The 21,237-nt window shown below is 39.8% G+C and overlaps 1 protein-coding gene across 2 annotated transcripts; it reads right to left on the minus strand.

Moving 5' to 3' along the window:
* Positions 1-645: 645 nt before the first annotated feature.
* stag3 (STAG3 cohesin complex component) lies at positions 646-21,002 on the minus strand. Of its 2 annotated transcripts, none has more exons than XM_085373684.1 (31): positions 20,974-21,002; positions 20,606-20,699; positions 19,034-19,252; positions 18,215-18,311; positions 17,837-17,913; positions 17,232-17,436; positions 16,736-16,887; positions 15,921-16,118; positions 15,298-15,396; positions 14,696-14,775; positions 14,084-14,191; positions 13,697-13,793; positions 12,967-13,069; positions 12,710-12,813; positions 12,465-12,557; positions 12,289-12,381; positions 11,600-11,800; positions 10,726-10,793; positions 10,548-10,635; positions 9,797-9,877; positions 8,327-8,419; positions 6,911-7,079; positions 6,374-6,507; positions 5,809-5,910; positions 4,828-4,961; positions 4,403-4,525; positions 3,897-4,072; positions 1,641-1,833; positions 1,250-1,351; positions 1,043-1,130; positions 646-696 (listed from the first exon to the last, which is right to left on the minus strand). In XM_085373684.1, exons 1-31 carry the CDS (start codon positions 21,000-21,002, stop codon positions 646-648), a joined length of 3,651 nt encoding a protein of 1,216 aa, XP_085229810.1. The 2 variants fall into 2 exon arrangements, with proteins under 2 accessions (XP_085229810.1, XP_085229809.1); XM_085373683.1 differs by having other exon boundaries at positions 6,887-7,079; positions 11,588-11,800.
* Between the last annotated feature and the right edge of the window lie 235 nt (positions 21,003-21,237).

A 21,237-nucleotide genomic window follows, 5' to 3' on the forward strand; every position in this document is an offset into this window, starting at 1 on the left:
TGACTCCTTCCACTTGTTTTTCTAAGCTCCTTCTGCTTCATGGTGTAATTCACTACAAAGCAATATGTGTTACTTTGTGCATGTTGTTACTTTTATTAATCTTTTACAAAGGATACCCTCGGAATTCATTTTGATCTTGTTTATTAGTGATTTTTTTGACCTAGAAATAAAGCAAACAAATCACACATTACAAACAGGAATAACTAGTAGTGCTTCAGTGTATCTAAATAACATTTTGAGTTTGTTCATTTTTAAAACAATACATTGTAATGCCTTACTTTTAGTATTGCTTTGTAAAATCAGGCATCTTTAATATACATTAAGGTGTTCAACAAAAAACAAAAACAAACTGTGATGTCAACAGTGAAGGCTATTTTGAAAAATGTGAAACTCGTAAGAGCTGATGAAAGACAGAGGAACCAAGTCCAACTTTAGTGAAACATTTATTCTGAACATCGTTATTTTCAAAACATTCCTATTAATACATCAGAACAGCTTCTAATTCCAGACTTCCCAATCAACAACAAAATTAAGAGACAAAAACAGGTCTGACAGGTGAACTTGCCGTCATTCAGAAGAACAGATGACTTAATATTCATCACACTGAAACTGTAGAAGTCCTGAACAGATGATCCCCCGCTAACCTCAGTCAAAGAGCTCGTCAAGGACACTCAGTGAGGTGTGACGTGTGGAAGGCTGCAAGCAAACAAGTTTTAGTTTTCAAGGTATGTTGTACTTGATTTAGATTTATGTAACATATTTGTATTCAAAGGGTATAAATATAGCACTAGGAGCAAAGTTCAAAACATCACACATGTGCTTCTTTTCCTCTCATCATAAATAGCTTTGTACATATTTTTTTCTCTGCACAGATCCTACAACTGTGGTCACTGAAGGACCAAAATGAATTTGTGGTGACATGTATATGTTCCTTTTAAAGAATTAATTCATTTGTACCTTAGCTGACCAGGTGCTGTTAAAACAGATTGCACAGTCATGAGAGAAAGTAAATATGATGTATTTGGGGTTTTTTTGTTCTTACCAGTGTGTATCCAGTGTCAGAGTCACTGTGATAATCTTCAATCTCGTCCTCATCTCTTTCTGAGATGTCATCTTCAATCAGGGAAAGCCTGCGAAGCACACACACAGATCCATTCTGTGATTATTTCTGGTTGAAAATAGCTTTTGTAAAATGGAACATATTCACAATTTAATAGTAAGTATTAAACAGTCTAAAAATCAGTCTTACAAGTTGAGGTGGGAGTTCAGGTCTTGCTGCCTTGGAGAGGGGGTGTTCTTGCTGGAGGAAGCCAGCCGTCTTTTATTGAGTTTCACTTTTCGCATTTGTAACCTGGAGAGCAGCAGAAGACAATTTTCCAACTTCACTGTCTACCTGCTGTATTCTGTGTCTATGATTATGCCTTAATACACAGGGGAAATTAAATTTGTTTCATCATAAGCAAAACTCTGCAGGAGCTTTAATCTTCCTTCTTTTGCTGATTGCCCTTTTGACCAGTAACACAGCACACAGAAAAGAAAGGTACTGACATGAAATCATCTGACCCATGGCAGTAATTTACAAATGCTCGAATCAGAGGCAGCAGATACTGCAGACATGCTGATCATAAAATTTTACTTACCCTGGGGAGAACTCATCCTCTGACTCCGGCTCAGTTAAGGTGCTGCTGATATCCGACTCCACGGGTCTTGGTTTCCTGGATGCAATCCGCTTGGCGGGTTGCTTCTGGACAGTGGAGGTGAGGGCTGGGGTGTGCAGGCTGCTCTGGATGCTGCTGTTGTCCAACCAGGAGCCTCTGGTGGTGGACGCTGAACCTGCAGGAGAGACAAGTCACCACACAAAGATGATGACGCTTTAATTGACAAGGTAAAGTAGCAAATTTGCTTCCTGCAGAATTCAGCAGATTCCCAAACACACATGTACATGTGAAGTAAAAATACCAAAGAATAAATGTTTTTAAGGCTTTCGAAATGTGAAGAATGCTATTAATTTTACATCACTGTATTTTGAACAACTATGACAGTTTTGCACTGTTTCTCTTAATGGTACCGAGTCATTACAGCAATTCCTGGACTGAAATTCAGATCAACTCCATAAGTTACCACCCAACCCAAACCAACAACAGAAAGAAAATAATGGACACATGGATCATGTGCTAAAAAGAAAAAGAATAATATTCTTGTTATTATAACTGATTACGATAAACGATTTCACAATTTGGGTTGAAATAACTGCTTTGTCCTGACATTTGGGTCACTCCTCCTCTGAATGGCCCCAAATATTAATCAATCCATTTTCTTCCACATATCCAGTTACATGGGGCGAACTAGATAGCTGTCCACTAGGGGTGGGTTTTTATAATCGATTTATCGATTAAAATCGATTCTGGCTTGGATAATGTAAAATCGATTCATTAAAATTCTGAATCGATTTTTTGATATAAATTTATTTTGCCCGAAATGCCAGAATCTCAGGTTAAATCTCACAAAATTTCAACAACAGCTAAGACAGTAAATGAGAGCAGGAACACGGATTCTGCACAAAGCCTTAAACACACAGCGCAACCCGCGGATCAGAATCAGTGAGATGTCGCCTTTCTCACAGTCGGGGCTGAAAGCCGACAGCTCGCTGATTCTGATGTTTCGGCGCTTTGTGTTCACGCCCTTTTTGCGCTGATTCTAAAGCTGTTAGTTTGATCTCTCTCCAAACAATATTGACCGAACCAGCAGCAAAAGAAGATCCAAACTACGCTTCACATAAACATCGTCATGAATTCACTCTGACTTTTACTGTGTATTGCTTCGACCACGATGCACAGCTCTCTCTCTCTCTTCAAGAACAGTTTCCCGTCTAAAAATCTGTTTTCTGCATTATTCGCTTGCTTGTTACGCACAAGTCTACCGTTGTTTACAGCGCTGTCGGCCGATGTTTTTTTTTTTTTTCGTTTTATATACTTCCGAAAAGAAAACCTAATTTCTGCCGTTCAATACTGAACAAATTTAAACTTTTTTAAATTATGCAAAATGCAAAACGCTCAGCTGTGTCTCTAATAAAACCGCTGTAACTTCAGAGGTAATGTTCATGTGTTGATTAATGGTTTTCTTTCGTTTTTGATGTACTGCAGAATATTTTTATAAAATCCAGGCCAGGAAAATCTCCTTCATGTTTTTCCGTGTTTTATCCTCAGCTACTTTGACACAAAGGCCTCTGCTGTGATGCTCACACCTTTGATAAAGTCTTGCATGTGTCAGCTTCCTTTTTATTGATACAAAAATATGTAAATGTACTGATCTGAATTATAATATTTCTGACTGTCAAAATTTCCCAGATTCAAATCAAATTGAATCGAATCGTGGATCGAATCGATTCGGGACCTTGTGAATCGGAATTGAATCGATTCTAGAAATCAGTGACGATACCCAGCCCTACTGTCCACCCTGGACAGCTAGCTAGTTCATCCCAGGGCTGCCCCAGAGAGACAAACAGAGGGCATGGGGACAACATGCAAACTCCACACAGAAAGGTGGATTCAAACCTTCTTGCTGCAAGGTGGTAGTGCAAACCAGTGCACCAGTGTCATTTTTTTCCATCAATTTGTACATAGCCTCATTGGCAAATAGTAGCTAATACTGAAAATAACAATGAGACACTTCTTAGGATTAAAGAGCACTTCGTTGGCATATATCATGTCCAACAATCATATACCTCTCCTCATCCTCGCCCTCTGACCATAAGACAGGGGTAAGACTGAATTTTCCATTAAATTAAGTTAAATTAAATTGACTTCCCACTTCTAAGCATTTTTTAAAAAACTAATTATCTCTGCTATGACGTAGAGTATATCCATGCAGAGTGTTTGGTGTAGCATGTGCATCACCCTGAGCTGTGGTCCTCCTGCGTTTCACTACAGGCATGTCATGAGAAGGGACTTCGTCATCTCCCTCCTGTTCAGTGGCTTTAGAGGTGGCGCGAGCTTCCAAAGAACGCTGATACAGTTTGACTGGCGGCCAGGAGAGGGCAGCGCTGGGACATGCCGATTTCAGAAACTCAGCTCTGGGAGGAGATGACAGAGAATCAGGATGGGACAAAGACTGAGGAAACCTTTGTTTGCATTTCATTTTCAGTTTCACTGGAATTGAGCAAATAATTGTGAATCTAAGTTAAATGAATAATATGATCAACGCAACGAATATGTAACAAGAATGAAGACACTGTTTTATTTTGTTTTACCTGTAATATAATAATTCATGTGGATTCATGACATCACAAGTATTCTCTCTCAAACTGTTGCTAAGTGAGATTTTTTTTCCTACATATGTATAACATACAGAAATACATGTGCAGTGTTACGAGTGAGCGTGTCTGTGTGTTTTTGCTTCTCACAGCTGGGCGCGGTCCGGCTGCAGTAACTTAAAACTGAACTCGCTGAGGATCTCCAAGAAGGCCACATTTGGATTTGGCTCCTCTCCCTCCTGTGGGTCCCGAAATGCGAAACGTATGCCGTCCCTGATAAAAAAGAAAGACAACACAAACAATCTCTTGACATAAGGAGAAACACAAAATGAACAACCACAGTGTGAAGAATACTGTAATTTCTCTTTACAGTCCTCAAATCTGATGATTTCTTACTAGCTCTGAGTTAATTATTACGGATGATTTCTGCCATAAAGTAGCGTTTTTCTATGTGAAACTGTAGCTGCTTCTAAAAATGCTACCATAGAAGTAACAGAAAAATAAATAAATAGGTAAACTAGGTCATGGTAAGGTTGGCCTGTGTGCATTTGTCAAGAGAAACGTGTGTTACTGACATGTGCAGGGCCACCAGTGGTTTGCGGACACGATGAAGATCAATGCCAAAGCTCATGGCAAGCCTCTTGGCCAAGTCTCTAATCTCAGTGAGATCCTGCCTGCTGTGGTGCTCCGTGAGCATCTCTGAAAACAGCTGAGCACACACAGACATGTTGCATAAAAGGCACGATATATATCTGGATATGCACAAACAAATATTCTGTGTTGGTTAGTTAAGGCTGCAAACTTTTAAGTAATTCAAGTACTGGTTGTAATTATAGAAGAGAACTCCCACATAACCCACGAAAATGAAGAACATGTGTTTTAATTTCAAATTAAGAGACAGTAAATATGTGCAGCTGGTTATTTAAATTGGAAAAACAACTCAGAATGTACTTCAGCTAACACACAAAGTTTATTGTGTATGTGACACTCGTCCTTGCATACAAAAAGGTCACTGATATGGAGCCCTGTATACTTTAGGTAGGTGTTTTATAAAAAAACAACAAAAAAATTTTTTTAATGTGAAAACTGAGGGAAAATCCTCATCAGACTACTGTAATGTGCTTAAGTAACAAATGAAATGATAAACAGTAATACAAACTGTGGGAATTTTTAACCATTAAAACCATTAGGTGATATCTGTTCCTGTCAGCAGTGTACCCACGAATATACAAAACCAGTTAACTGGCTATTTTTATAGTGAAGAAAACTAACTCTGTTATGCTTCGATTGGATAAGTCACAGCAAATCTTAAATATTGTTTGATTTATGACTCCCAAGTTTAAGAGTTTGAAAGCATCTCCCTATCACGTACCTACCGCTGACTGAAACACTAATAACTGTGTTGTTTTTAGAAGACCAGCATGCACTTTTCATCTCACCTCTCTCCTTCTGTGCCCCCGCTGTGAGCCTCCTACACTGTGCCAGGGAGGCGCACTGCACAGTTTGATAACCTCTACACTAAATACAAAAGATTACAGTGACATGCAAGTGCACACCTGCTGCAGACTCAGACAGACAGTCTTGGCGCTCTGCACGGGGTTGATGAGCTTGCTCTTGCTCAGAGTCTCTTTGATGATGTCACCAAAGTCCTTAAAGTACTAGCGGAAAAACAAACAAACAAACCAAAAACCAGAAAAACATCAAATCTATTTAATTAACAGCTCTGATAAATGTCTGAAAAAAATTAATCGGACCCACTCTGTTCTAGTCACCTGTGCCTCTTTTAGCAACCGTACTCTCTGACTCATTCCCAGCACCTCGGTGGTTCTAAAACAGATTTTCTCACCCTCCTCCACGCTCTTACACATCCTCTCCATTATTACTTTTTTTATGAATCTGCTTCCCGTCTTTCTATCCCAATTAATTCCCCCAAAGAATGTCGGTCCAACGACTGATCTCCAACTAGATTACTAAAATCACAACTTTAACTTTTAACACATTTTGCCTACATTCACGCAGAACTGTGATACAGAAACAGTAAGAATTGTAATATGTGTAAATATAATGTGTTTGTGGTCATATGTGATAGGCTGGGCTGATAAAACCCAACAATCCCTCCACCTTGTTGTAGTGCTTGAAGACATCTGTGGCAGCAGTTAGGTCCAGCACCCCGTAGATGACCAGCTTACAGTAGCCAGCAAGTTGGTTGCGCTTCTTCTGAAGAAGACGTATCTTCATCTCCTCCTCATCCTCAGCTAAAGAGGAGAGCCAGGTTGGCAGAAATGAGGAGTTAACAGTTTAGAAATGCAGAGATAGAGGGAAAGCATGCTGTGGGGTCTATAAGAGCATGAATGAAAGGGATATTTGGCAGAACATTATAAAATATGGAACAGAAAGTGGATACAGAAGAAGACTTAAAACAAGACATCAAAAACTGTACCCACAGGCAGTGATACAACTAAGCAGTTTCCAAAATATGGTGCAAGCTAATAAAAACTACATCCCTTTCATTATTCAGTTCATTCTGACATCTGCTAACAGTGCTGTCGCTTTGTCAACACTGGCTGACAAAGCGACAAATTGCTTCTGGAAAGTATCACAGTTCATGCAAACATTTATTGAGAGTAGGCGTACATTTTTCAGTTGGTGTCAAGATGCCATGGAGCTCGACGTCTTCGGTGTCAGTGAAGATGTAGTCCAGAAGGAAAGCGGCCAACTCAGACCGCAGAGAATCAGATGGCAGGTGGGCCAGTGCCTGGAGGGCAGGCTTGGAGCGGACTGAACCCACACTGTACAGCAACAGCAAGTCACATAACAGCTCAAATGCCTGTAAGGACAGAATTTATGTTATCCAAATATCAAGACCCAGCTCTATATGACTCCGAAATTAAACTGATGAGTAACTATTTAGTTTGTAAAGAAAATTATAGACTATAAATCTGATTATGTTTGTTTATATGATGACAACAAAAAGAATAACATGATAAATTAACATATATATCTGTGTTTTAATACAAAAACGTAACAAAAATGTGCCAAGCACGACTAATTTTGTAAATGGTGAGCCAAACTAGAGTCAAAAGGTGGCACTTTTGGGTGGCACTCTTGTTCCTTAGTCTCATCAACCGTCACAGATCGTCTCTGGTTTGAAAACATCAAAGGCATCATCACAGGACTTTACTAGCCTGAGTGTGATGCAATGGTGGCTGCATCCATCATTACACACAGCCCCAACATGTTTGAGTAAAACTTATTTAGTGTGTTTTGTACTCTTCACTAAAGTTTGATTGTTTTTAAAAGCCCAAATTTATTATATATCACAGTCTAACTGGTCTAAGGTTTTTGTTTTTGTTTTTAAATATAAGACACCATTGCAATCATCTGCTAAAATGAGGTTTAAGTAAATAAATGAATTTTATCAGCTCATGGGTTGTGAAAAAAAATCACTGCAAACAAAGCCTCACAAATCTTTTTAATCCTTTCACCTCCATACCACCAGGGCAGGTGTTTTTCCTGACAATTTCACACAGGCCAATATATTGTGCATCACTGTATACCGTGTTCTCCATGGTTTGTTTACAGACACTGGACATCTCACTGAGACTTTGGTATAAGTAGGGTGGTGTAAATATTCAAAGATTAAAATCAATTACAATGATTAAGGAACCACAATAATCAAGATAAAAAAATTACCGTCCATCTCTTTGGAAACAGTTTGGCTTCAAGGAGTCCAGCAGCAGCAGCAAACGAAAAGGTTTAATAGCACTCACGATCGTACTGTTTTGAAGAATTGTAATCTGAGTAATTACCAAAAAATTATTGTGATTTTTTGCCATAACTGATCAGTCGCAGTAATTTTCAAACACTTTCATTTCAAGTTATGTTTTGTCATGTCCCACAGGGTGATCTAGGTCTGTTGTTTTGGACCGATATCCTAAGATGGACTTTTGTCTCAGATAGCCAAGTGTAAAGTTGCCTTTAGTTAAAAAATGATATGGCTTCACTAGTACTTCACATATGGGATTGGTGCGCACTGTAAAAAGAAGAAGAAGAAAGACAAAAAAGAGCTCTTACTTGATCTCTGATATCTATCTGATTCAAAGACAAACAATCCTGACAGACTCTGCAGAACGACCGCACCTCCTTCTTCAGGCGCTTCAGTTCTGCCTGGAGTGAGAGAGGCACACAATAACAGAGGAAGACAGATTAAATATTTTCTTATCTTCTTACTAAAGCGTGTGTGTGTGTGTGTGTGTGTGTGTGTGTGTGTGTGTGTTGGCAGGGTTGGGGCAGTTAGTTTTCTAACCTAGAAATTCAGCTCCTTCTACACACCAACAACAGAAATCCTAATTAAACCACTTCAAGTGATAAGATTATTTTGGCTGCTCCCTTATTCACACAGCGTTGCCACAGCAGGTAGCTCGGGTAGCCCCTTTCTGCTATAGCTCACAAGAGATTCGTGTCTCCTTCCAGACTTGGCCCAGGAAACTTTTGCTTTTGGCAAGCATGGAACCACCTGTTAGAAGTAGCATCTGTACATTTTGAATTGTTGGTGACACAATCTTCAAGATACATCTTCAGAGTTTTAAAGGTAGAATCTGACGCTCCCAGTCTCCTGTCTTTGTTAACTATGTCAAAGCAGTCTGTGACACACACACACACACACACACACACACACACACACACACACACACACACACACACACACACACACACACACACACACACACAAATCCCCGTTTATCTTTATCTAGGCCTTGTTACAGCCCCTCAGTTAATCAACAAGCCATTTCATCTCCTCTCCCGTTATGATCCTTTTGGCTGAACTCATTATTTGAAACTTTGTTTAGAATGAGCATCCACCACTGTAACAGTAATAATGTGATACCAATGGGAAAACACAATTTAAGTGCACACAGGAAGAGAAAAAGCTGTGCGAGTCATCAATCAAAACATGAACAGACAAGGAATGAAAATGACTGATCAAGAGGAATGGATCTGGATGTGTTCTCTCTGGAACAGTGTTGAGAAAAACACACAAATGGCTGCATAAGTAATAATGACATGCTCAGTGTGTGTAAAAAATGAGTGAGAGAAAAACAGCAGAAAAAGTGAAAACGAGCTCAGAAAGACAGAATAGAAACTAAAGAGAAGCAAGAATGAGACAGGAAACACGTGAAGACAATCAATAAGAAAAAGTGTGAAGCGGTGGGAAATAAATATCCGAGTGTCGCTGTGGGCTCAGATGCACTCTAACAGACTGTTGCGTTAATTGCCTGCTGTCTGCGCAGCTGGTGAATTGTTCGACAACACAGACAAGAAAAGCTTAACAATCACACAAGAAGGCCACCAGCACGGTCGCCTAGGGCTGCCTGTGATGTGATAGCCATTATGAAAGTATTAATCATGCAGCTTAGCTTATTTCATGCAGGTAGACTGACACTACCGGGACCCATAACCGAAAGTTTATCTGAGAATAAAGATTCAGATCATTTGAAACCTTGTTGGAGGACAAACAGCGGTTTTATAACATGAGACCAGCACCTCAGTTGGCTTGGAGTTCACCACATTCACTTTGGCCCACATCAGGTGAAAAGCTACACACTTCATAGCTGGCACCATCAGCTGAAATGACACAAAAGAGAGTTAAAATTGACCTTCAATTAGAATAAAATGTTTTCCTTAAACTACTCCTGTACAAAAACCTAAAAACATGACATGAGAATTAAGGGATCACATTTTTAGCCTTGCAATTCATATGACATTCATGTTTTGTTAACTAGAAATTCATTACATTCCCCATTTTACTTATTCCATCCATCCATCCATTCGCTTCCGCTTATCCTTTTCAGGGTCGCGGGGGGCGCTGGAGCCTATCCCAGCTGTCATAGGGCGAGAGGCAGGGTACACCCTGGACAGGTCGCCAGTCTGTCGCAGGGCCAACACACAGGGACAGACAACCATTCGCACTCACATTCACTCGCACATTCACACCTAGTGGCAATTTGGATTATCCAATTAACCTATCCCCACAAGCTGCATGTCTTTGGACGGTGGGAGGAAGCCGGAGTACCCGGAGAGAACCCACGCAAACACGGGGAGAACATGCAAACTCCACACAGAAAGACCCCGGCCTGATGGTGGAATTGAACTCAGGACCTTCTTGCTGTGAGGCAACAGTGCTAACCACTGTGCCACCGTGCTGCCCATTTTACTTATTATTTTCATAAAATGGCACTGCAATAGTCATGACATTCACAATCCTCCCCCTCAAATATGAAACATTGGCAGAAACCTCCTTATCAAGCTCTCTGGATTCCATCCGGCTCTTCAGCAGCTCAAGACAGGAATCAAACAGCTTCCAGGCAGTCGGGTCCTTAGCACTGGAGATAATGCACACACACGCAATACAGTTGCATACTTCTGTGTAAGAATTATTTAATACTATTGTCGCATGCATTATAACAGCATACCTGCTAAGGGCAGCAATCCTTTTTAAGGCAGTGGCTCCACTGTATGTGTCATCATCATCTGCAATACCCTAGGTCACAAACACAAAATGATACAGATAATAGTTCCACATCGATATTATTTCAGTTTTTGTTTCCAGTTTTCATCATACATTATTAGTATCTCAGTAAAACTAAATAAAACTCATGCAATACTATACCAATCCAACAAAAAAAACCCAAACTAAATTCTTGTAAAGTTTCTGATCTATTTTCTTTCATAAATACAACTGATATTAAACATGTTTCATATGAGTCATACTGACATAATTCCTCTAAAACAGCACAGCTTTCAGACTGCTTTAAATGCCACCCCCCACCCGCATGCTTTGCAAGCCTTCTGTTTACAAAGGGCAGCCAATCATAACAAAGCCAGCTTAAAGGGAAGAGAGACAAATTAGCTATATTGGCTTGACAGAGGATGAACTGAGGGGCAGCAACGAGGCCCAATACAACCTTTTAATTAAGATTATTTTACAGTGAATCAAGCAAAGCTACTCTAGTCCAAGACATGAAAATATGGACATAAAATAAGCATAGTACATCCCCTTTCTTGAGGAATCTGTCCTTGTAAGATAATACATACTTACATACATTATTATATGTATTTTCTGTATGTATGTCTTATATACATAACTAAATTTGTATTTATTTAGCACCTTTCAAAACCAGGATAACAAAGTGTTTCACAACAAAAAAAACCCAAAACAGAGGATTAAAAACAAGAAAACATAATGTATTACATTTCAACAAAACTTGCATTTAAGTATACAGTATGCACATGCACAATATAAAATGTATCTGCTGGTATGCAAGCATCACTGACACACTCTCCAACCTGGAGCAGGTCATTTACGTAGGTGCTGAAACATTCGGTAAGGACATCAAACAGCTGGCTGAATGCCATTTGTGCGCGGGAGGAGAAGGTGTAGCAGTCGGAGCTGAGAGCGCTGACCAGGTGGGCGCAAGCCTCCAGTACGGCGACCTCTGTGTGCTTCTCCACAATGCCACATACCTGGGACAGCAGCAGGTCCAAATGCTGAACAGAAGAAGTAGAATATGAATGTAACGCTTAGGATAGTAATTATTTAAAGGTAAATCGCTTGCCCTCCCACTCAAAGACACTGAACTGAACCACTGGTTCAGCATCTGGCTGAGGAAATCTCTAACTGCAGGCAAGCTTAAAACTCACAGCTGGCATGACCTGAAAGTCAGCCACTGTTTAACTGTGGACCTGACAGGCTTCAGTTCATTTTCCTCTAATATTGGAATATTATATTTGCATTAATATTAAGATGCTAAATCATAAAATAATAGCTCCAAAATAAAAGAAATAAAATTGTCTTTGAGCATTGGTAGCCTCTTTTTCTCTTTAAGCCATTAAGCTTAATTATTACCATATAATTCACATTGAGCGTGAACTAACTTGGATACTGAATAAGAGAAAAAAAATATAGAAGCACAAATACTTTCTAAATATATTTCATTACATATTGACGACAATAAACACATTTCTGGTCCTCCTACCTTTTCCAGCCACTGAGCGCTGCTGTACATCTCCAGGTCAAAGTACAGGGGAGCTTTGAGGAGCAGTTTCACGTTGTTTGCATCCGCTGAGTACTGCAGGTCAGTATAAACATAAACTCTTCTTTTAAAATTTAAAGCAACAATAAAAAAAGCTGAATATTTGTATTTAAATGAACCTTGGCAAGCAGCTGTGGCAGTAAAGGGATGAAGTGTGTTGTGATGTGTCTCTTGTCTTGTTCCTGGATTTTCTTATCCTTCATACTGAGGTTCTAATCCCACATGACCATTCAGCAATCAATCACAGGCAAGTTTAGTGGAGAAAATGTGCAAAATGTGTCATAAAATATTTCATTTACAGCCTCCACTGTTCCATCAAACACAAGCCACACAGCATTATTCTTGCATTTGAATGTGTCACCACCTTTTTGCCCTGAGTTCTCCCAACAGGTGGGGTTGCCTGTGCTGCCTGTCTGATCGCACACATCATCAGCTCTATGAGCACACCCTCCTCCTCATACATCAGTTCTGACAACACAAAAACAGACAGTTGAAGAAACAGAGTAGCAACAAAAAGGAGCAGCTATCACTAACTTGCCATTTTTATTGGTGCTGGGGAAAAATGGCTACGTGCTTAGGCTCATACTCTTGTCATGTTTACAGTTTTATCTTGTTCCTCACCATCATCTTGTAGCAGGAAAGTGGTCATTGTCTCCCAGTCTCTCAGCTCAGATCCTGCCACATGCCAAAGGCTGTCCACCAGATATGCCCCATGCTCATGGAACTGTTAGGAGAATGGATTTTTTAGCATGTGTCTCCACATCAAAGGAGCCAAGTGAGGTGGTCTGGATATCTGATAAGGATGCCTCCTGGGTGCCAATTTGGCAAAGGTGTTTTTGACATTATACTGGGAGGAAGCCCCATACAAGACCCAGGGCAAGCTGGAGCAATTACATCTCTTGGCTGTCTCAGTGCCTCAGTGTCACCCCAGAGGAGCTGGAGGAGGTGGCTGTGGACAGCAAGCTCTGGGCGTCTCCCCGAGACTGCTGCCCCCAGACTAGCAGCAGAATATGGTTGGATTAATTTTTTCATAAGAAAATTTTACAGTGTGTTAATAAGTATTATATAGTCTCTATATTTGAAATTAAGTCAGAGTTAAAGCATGTCCTCCTGCGTCTGCGCTGGTCAAGACTAGTTTCCCTGATGTTACACAGATGTTTAGGGTCACCATTTGTCAATCTATGATGAACTCTTGCCAGAAAGCTGATGCGTTCACAGAAAGGTTAACAGGTTTGACCAACTTGAGTAACATCTTCTTGGCTCCGCTCTGCATTTTTGTACTTTCATATCGCCTTAAATTCCAAACAGAGGAGAATGAAAGAGAGGGGGCATAGAGAGAAAGAAATACTACCTCACTCTGGATGAACAAGGAGATGAGGATTTGAAAAAAGGCTGCATTGTTGGCTTTGTCATTCTCCTGGCTGTGACTGGTAATCACACTTTTCAGCCTAACATAAACACATAAAATAAAAAACAAGAACATTTTACATAATATTAACTAAAAATACAAAAATTCAAAAAAATAAAATACAAAAAAATAGAAAAATAAAAATTCTATACAAACTACATGTTTGCATAGAATTTCCACTTTATTTTTGAGGGTCAGTAATGAATTAGTAAATCCAACAAAAATTAGAACATTTTTGTAAAAGAAATATGCAATAAATAAATAAATAAATAAACAGCAACATTTACACTTCTGTAACCACTTCTGCGACCAAGTGTGGTTAAAGCGTACTTGCTGTATAGGAAGCCACCAGCTGCAGATGCCAGACCTCGGTGTGAAGCGTAAACCAGTGGATAAATGTGGCCACACTCCTCTTCGTCCAGTCCTTCATCTGTTCTCCTGCAAGTACACACATAAAAATGTACTGATCAACTGAGGTACATACACTAGATAAAGAAGATGACAAACATTTCAAAAACCAGCAGTTTCAGTTCATTTTTGTTCATCTTTTTGATTTCCCCTAAAAACATCTAATTTCACTGCAGTCAGAGGTGTGAGATGTTGGCAAGCATTAGATCACGACTGATGCTATGAATCATCAGCAATCATGACCAAGCAGAGTGCAGGAGTTATGTGGAACCATCACATATGTTGGTTGAGTAAGCATCTTTATATTTAAAATAAGAAACTGGGTGTTAAAGTTTCTTATTCTGACTTCTAAACGAATGCTAAATGTGTGAAAACAAGACTGAATCACAGAATTGGATATGACTTTTCTGTGATGCAACTCAAAAGTATACACTTCCGGCATTAAAATGTGCTATATTTGGTATACTTTGAGCTCCAACTTTTCCTCAGATAATGAGAACAAAGCATGGGGACGAGAGAGAAAAAGCCCTTTACTGTTGGATCAGCAGCAGCAGATTGACCACTTCCACTGCCACGTCTGGGTCCTTGTCCATCACCATGCTGAGAATTCTCTCCTAAACACACACAGACATTTAGATATGCAGTGGCACATAAACAGAATACTGTTCAATCATGCCAACAGACATTCAGTAGCTATGCATAATGCACCCACATCAACAGACATACATTCACACACACGAGCCCCATCATTAGGCACTAAGCCATGGCATAAATACCATTTATCTGCTGCAGCACATGTGGCTTAGGAGGGTTTTTATATGTTTGAAAAGAGCTTATTAACCATCAGTAATTGGCAGCAATTAATGCACCCAGACATATGCCCAGACAAAGGATAAAACCATAACAACAAACAGGAATGGTGGAAAAAAAACCTCAAAAGGGAAGAAAATACAGGGAGGAGGCACAAAATACTGGGAGGGAAGACATAGGCAGACAACAAAATAGAAACAATAGAAAAAGCTGAAACAATAGATTAAAAGCAGATGCTGAGACAGGCAGACAGTCAAGAGGGAGAAAGAAAAGAGGGAGACAAGAAGAATTAAATGGGCCGAGTCCAATCCAGAGGGATGCCTCACTTTAAATCTGCTGGTGAAAAGCTCCAGGCGCCCAATGAATTCCTTCTCCTGGTACAGACCCTGCAGGGCACGCACACACTGCAGACGCACCGGACTTTGCTGAGGGCGAGGAAAAAACAGAGTATGGTAACACTCTTTCTATAACCTGAATACAGACTTGTGCTCAAGCCTGTACATAGTGGAATTTCTCTTTGTGAAAATGTGAGTCTTCCTTTGTCTGTACATATTCTGCCATAGTGTCGTCTGTAGGAAGTCTACAAGAGCATGAATACCAAAATTGAAGGTTCTCATTGAGGGAAAAAGGAATTTCACATAAAATTACTTCCATCTCTACTGTTGGTTGCACTCAGTGACAAATGATGCTGTTTAATGTGAATAAAGGGATGACATTACAGGAAGTTGTCAGGGTTTTTAATATTCCACCCTTCACCAGAGAAAAAAAACAATCTACTTTTTAGGCGGAAATTAAGCTTAAAATACATATTTGTTTACAGAATGGTCAAAAAGGACAAGACAACACCTAGACTTTGCTATAACTATTTGCAGACAAACAGTGCTTACATGCAGTCACCCTTCCAAAAGTCAGTGGACATACACTTTTTGTCCTCTCTATGTGTGTGTACCTTGTCATGCATGGTCCATCCCAGATATTTAAGACATCCGTCATTAAGGAAGTCCTCAGGGTCCATTTTCAACCAAAGGCCCAACTCTTCAATACACACTCCCCGGATCTCAGGCAATTGGTCCCGATAACGATGCACAAACACACCACGGAAAGTGGCATTCATCATGGAGGACAGCTCCTCTCTGTTTTCTCGCAACTACAACACACAAATATCAAATAGAGCCACTCAGACACACACATACTGTACAGAAAGACTAAATAAATGAGTCCACCAGGACTCCAACACTGTCGGTATATTGATCTGCTGTGGTAACCATCTTTTGCTGAAGTGGGCAGAATAAATAGCAACGACCATTCCTTATAGAACAAAAGGTGATAACTCTGATGATTATCAGATTAACATAGGCACAAAAAACTGTATAAATGCTACTTTACATATTTTACTATTCCTCACAGAGCGTGCACTTCCTGTTGTCCCTGTACTTGCACAACTCAAAAATTAACATGAGCAAAATAGGAAACGTCAGCAAGCACTTAAATCAGATAAGCAGAAGAGAATGGATATTTTGTTAGTAAAATACAAACTATTTCAAACATGACAGCCATTAAACAACCTGGGCAACAAGAGAAGAAAATGTTGGTGTAGTGATGCCAATAATTTTAATTATGTTAAGGGATATTTGCAAAAAATGTTCTTCAATTACTTTTTTCCTAAAGCAGATGTCACAGCTTTAATGTTGTGACCTATGTGTTAACGAAAAAGTGGCTGTGTCTCTAAACTTTTGTTTTTCTTTGTGTGTCTACATGTGTCACCTCTTTAACGGTGGCCTGCAGTTCCTCCAGTCTGTCAGAGGCTCTGTCGTGCGCCCTCTTGCTGTTTTCCGTGTTGTATTGCTGCTGGGTGGTCTGCAGCTGAACAGAAACTACTACAGCTACTTCCACCAACCCCGTCATCAACTTTATGGCTAGCAGAGGAAAACATGGAGATAGAAAAGTCTATAAAGTACTCTCAAACAACATATTATTGCAGAAGGTGTATGTACTTTTTATTGACAAGTACAAAAGCGCAAGTATATTCTTACCAAAAATCAAACCTGCCCAGACTAACCTAATTTTTGATATGCTGCTAAGCTTTATTTGACCTATTATTAATAAAACCTATTAATTAACACACTGCATTAGCAGATTAAAGGCACTCTATGTATCAAGTACAAAAGTAAATTGCACTGAACTACCTTAATCAAAAACTATGCTGTTATAAGTGTTTGTATGCCTTTCTTTTTTTATACACATGAATCAGATCGCTCACCAAGCAGGGTACTGGTGTGTCTGAAGGCTCGGACCTGGGAGTCTGAGAGGCCGGTGAGTAGAGCCAGCAGGGAAGGGAAGAGGTATTCATCATAAACAAGGCTATTCCGACAGGAGCGCACAAGAACCCTAGCAAACTCACACAGGCCTGCTTTGAAACGCTTCAGCTGGGGCCCTGGAGTGCACAGAGGGTAGTTCACTGAATCCTGGAAGAAAAGGGGGGGAAGCAGAGAGACAAAGAGCTTTAAGCTTCCTATTCTATGCTTCATGTAGTTATCTGAAGCACAAACTTCTGGTTTGTTCCGCTAATGACAATTACATCAGTGGAAAACCAAAGTGATTAACTCATTAATGTGTCCATTTATCAGCATTAAATTTTAATGAGAGTTTTCCATCATGCTGTGCTCCAACCTTCAGATCACAATCTCTTGAGACATGAAGGCTATTAAAGTTTCTGAACTAATTCCAGAAGGATGATTTGTAGGCAGAAGACAGACAAAGACTACAAACTACATTCAAACTTTCATTCCTGTAGGAACAAGCTTTATATTTTAAATACATTTTAACCAAACTACAGCTGAACTGCTTTCTTCCCCTTTCCCTCACCTCATTGAACTCTTTGGTTAGGGTGCTGATGATCTCAGCATTTTGCATGCTGTCAAACATCTTTCTGGTAACAACACCTGGACATGAAAAAAGTTAAAGGATAAAGAAACGTTCCAGATTTGGAAATTAAGTAACCCCCCCTCAGATGAACCTAATATTACAATAATTACAATACTTCACCTAGTAATAATTTCATCTACACGATTTCCTCTCATTTTCATTCCACTCTTGCAAAATATCAGTTTTCTCGTCTCAACATTGCATCATTGGGTTACTAGCAGAAACGCTATTGATGACTGAGTCAAAATTTCAATCTCTAAAACTTTCACCCCCACCCCCTCTACTACCCATCTTCTGGCCTGTCTTTTAACCTCTGACCTTTGCATCCGCAGGACTGAACAATGAAGTTGATGAGCACCAGCAGTCCCGCCTCTTGGCTCCGCTTATAGCTGTCCAGCCACTCGTCTACCACCGTCTTAAGATTGACAGGGAGAAAGCAGCCAGTGAAAATGCTTCATTCAGATCAAAGAGCAGATACACACGTTAAGAATATATATCAGTCAAACAACATTACTGATTTCAGCTTAAAAACTGGCTTTTTATATGCTCTGCACTATAAGGCGGGAGCTTTTTATTTCCTGGTTAAATCTAAATTGCAGTATGGCAGACACCCATTCACAGAAGCCATTCTCTTGATACTGGAAGTGTAACCTATTGTAAAGCAGTCAACTTTAGCTGAGAACTGTGAAACCTTTTCAGAAGAGATTTCTTTAACTTCCATTTGCCAGAATTTCTGAATGTGCATAATGAGCCTCCCCCCAGAGTCCCCGTCTGCATTGTCTTGCAGTTCTACACTGTAGTGACAGACAATTTATTACTGTATTTCTTTTGTTATGCTGCCTTTCTTTTGTAGTCTTTACCCAAAAGCAGCTATAGCAAGAACAATACTTGGGATAGACAAGTGCTGTCAATCATTGACTACATGGTCCAGTGAGAACACCCGTCTCTCTTAATGTATCAGAGTCACTTGTGTAGGATCACATCAGTCAGCCACTGACAGCACATGATAACCCCTCATTGTCAGCTTCTTTCTCTTATAATTACACATGCTTCATTCAGTACCCCCTCCCTTCATGTGTTTATCTCTAAGCTACCTTCCCCCTTCCTTCCACACTCCTCTGCTTGGGGTTTGCTCACCACCATGGCACTCTTTCCAGAGCAGACAGCATCATAGATATCCTTTGCGCTGATAATCTGGCTCTCCTCGTTCATGCTCCTAACAGATCTAGCAGAGAGCTGCATGGATGTCCCCTGGGAGACGGATTGTGGGGAAGGACCTGGAGGGGTGGGAACTGAGCTGCCACTGGGGCTGGACATCCCCTTCAGTGCAGCATTATGCCTGGTTCTCTTGGGTGGCTTGAGATGAAAGAGATTTATTTAAGGATTTAGAATGCATTTTGCTTGTGATCTGAACAAGCAACATGCCAAAATAAAGTATATTAGACATCTATTATAGTGTTGTTGTCTTTTTGCTGATGACACAGTGATTACCAGTTTGGCCACAGAACCTGGAGCAAAGTATTGTGGATATCTGGATGACTTTGATGTTTTACTTCAGTTAAACACCAAGAAAACAAAATTTTTTATTTTTTATTTTATTGCTATCAGGCAGGGACAACAACAGGTAGTGGTAAGTGGTAACTGTACTGAATTTGTAAATGAATACAAATACATAGGGATAGTGATTGATGAAAAACTATCATGGGAATCAAGCATAAGTGTCATTAAAAAAAAAAGGATTATAACATTTATACTTGATGAGAAAGTGGAGTCAGTTTGATGTGGGCAGATATATATTGTTCTTTTTTTTATTGGTAATTTGCTGAGAGCACTCTAACTTTTTGTTTTACTGCAATCTCACCTCCCTTACATGGGAGGCACGTCAGCAACAATACAGTCAACAAGTCAGCAACTTTGGGAAGGGTGGTGTAAAAGGGGTGAGAAACCATCAGTGATGAGTTACAGGCTCTTCATGGTGAATACACCATCAGCATGGACATCTAAAGCTCAGAGGTCTTTTATACCTAATCGCATATTTCTGATGAACAAGTCTAGGTGACATGATATGATGTGGATGTTACTTGCAGATAGCTGCATTTGATTTTTGCTGATGCTTCTGCTAATGTCTTTAATCTTGGTGAAAAACCCAGTGACAATATGACAAACTAGTATACTTTTAACATCAGTTCAAAGCCTGGATGAATGGGGAGGATTGCATCAAGGTAGGGCATATGGCCACCAAATGAGGATCATTAAGAATGTGGAGACAAAGTTTGAGAGGCAAGCTTGAAATGGTTTTGACATGTGTAGAGGAGAGATAATGGATACACTGGACAAAGGATGTTGAATATGGACCTGCCAGACAGGAGGAAAGAGGAAGACCACAGAGAAGGTTCATGGATGTAATGAAGGAGGACATGCAGAGGGCAGGTGTGATAGAGGAGGATGCTAGGGACAAGGTGAGATGGAGGCAGATGATCTGCTGTGGCAAACCCTGAGGGGAGTAGCCAAGAGAAGAAAGCGAATAGCTGTGCATGTAATGTCTTTTCTGTTGTAGTTGTATTCGTCTGACAGTCACCAAGTGACACAAATGGAATTTCTGAAAGGTCTATAAATACAACATTTGCAGCTATTGTGATGGCAGATTTATCTTTTACAATCACTAATAAAAAAGCAGAAAGTTATTTTAAAGAGAAAACAAAAATCCACCTGCTTAGATACTGCTGGTTTTCTTCGCTTTGTTCCTTTCATGGTGGCCTCATAGTCACTGCCTGAGTCAGTGGGGGAATCTAACTCCTCAAGACTAAAAGACAAGGGAAATAATTGACAAGTTAGACAAAAAAAAAAATCAGCTTTACTGTGATGAATTTAAATGAAGGGTGATAAGAAAACAGGCAGGTATCATTATGAAAAAGTAGAATTATTATACAACCCTTAAGCTATTAGCTTCAGCCAGAGCACCCAGAGCATTAGTAGCAACTTTCACAATGCTTTTTAATATGAACGCTGTCAAATTAGAATTATTATTTTAATTTCTCTTAACCTTTTGACATTTTAACACAAAGTATCAGCATTACCTGTCCAAAGCTGAACTCCCACTTGCCATTTTGGCTGAAGGAATGTACCAGACTCACTATATTCAGGAGTGGAGGCTGTGAAGAAAGATACAGTATAAAATAAAATTAGCAAGATGACAAGCTAAACTTCATTAGCCTGTTTGATAAACTCAACTTATGAAGCTCTTAAGACGCACTTAAAGTATTTCAAATGAAACTACTCAATAACCACCACTAGCAGATTAAGGATATCAGTTTACCACTTGATAATATAGTTAGTGTTGA

The sequence above is a fragment of the Diplotaxodon limnothrissa genome, linkage group LG2 (assembly GCF_057381915.1).
Source record: "Diplotaxodon limnothrissa isolate DT_005_m linkage group LG2, D_limnothrissa_male_GT1.1, whole genome shotgun sequence".
Lineage (NCBI taxonomy): Eukaryota > Metazoa > Chordata > Actinopteri > Cichliformes > Cichlidae > Diplotaxodon > Diplotaxodon limnothrissa.

Coding starts and splice junctions, on each gene's coding strand:
- stag3 (XM_085373683.1), bottom strand. CDS start 21,002: ATGGCAAGTGGGAGTTCAGCTTTGGACAG. Junction 11,801..12,288: donor GCGCTCAGTGGCTGGAAAAG/GTAGGAGGACCA, acceptor TCTTCTGTTCAG/CATTTGGACCTGCTGCTGTC. Junction 697..1,042: donor CTGACACTGGATACACACTG/GTAAGAACAAAA, acceptor GTTTGCTTGCAG/CCTTCCACACGTCACACCTC.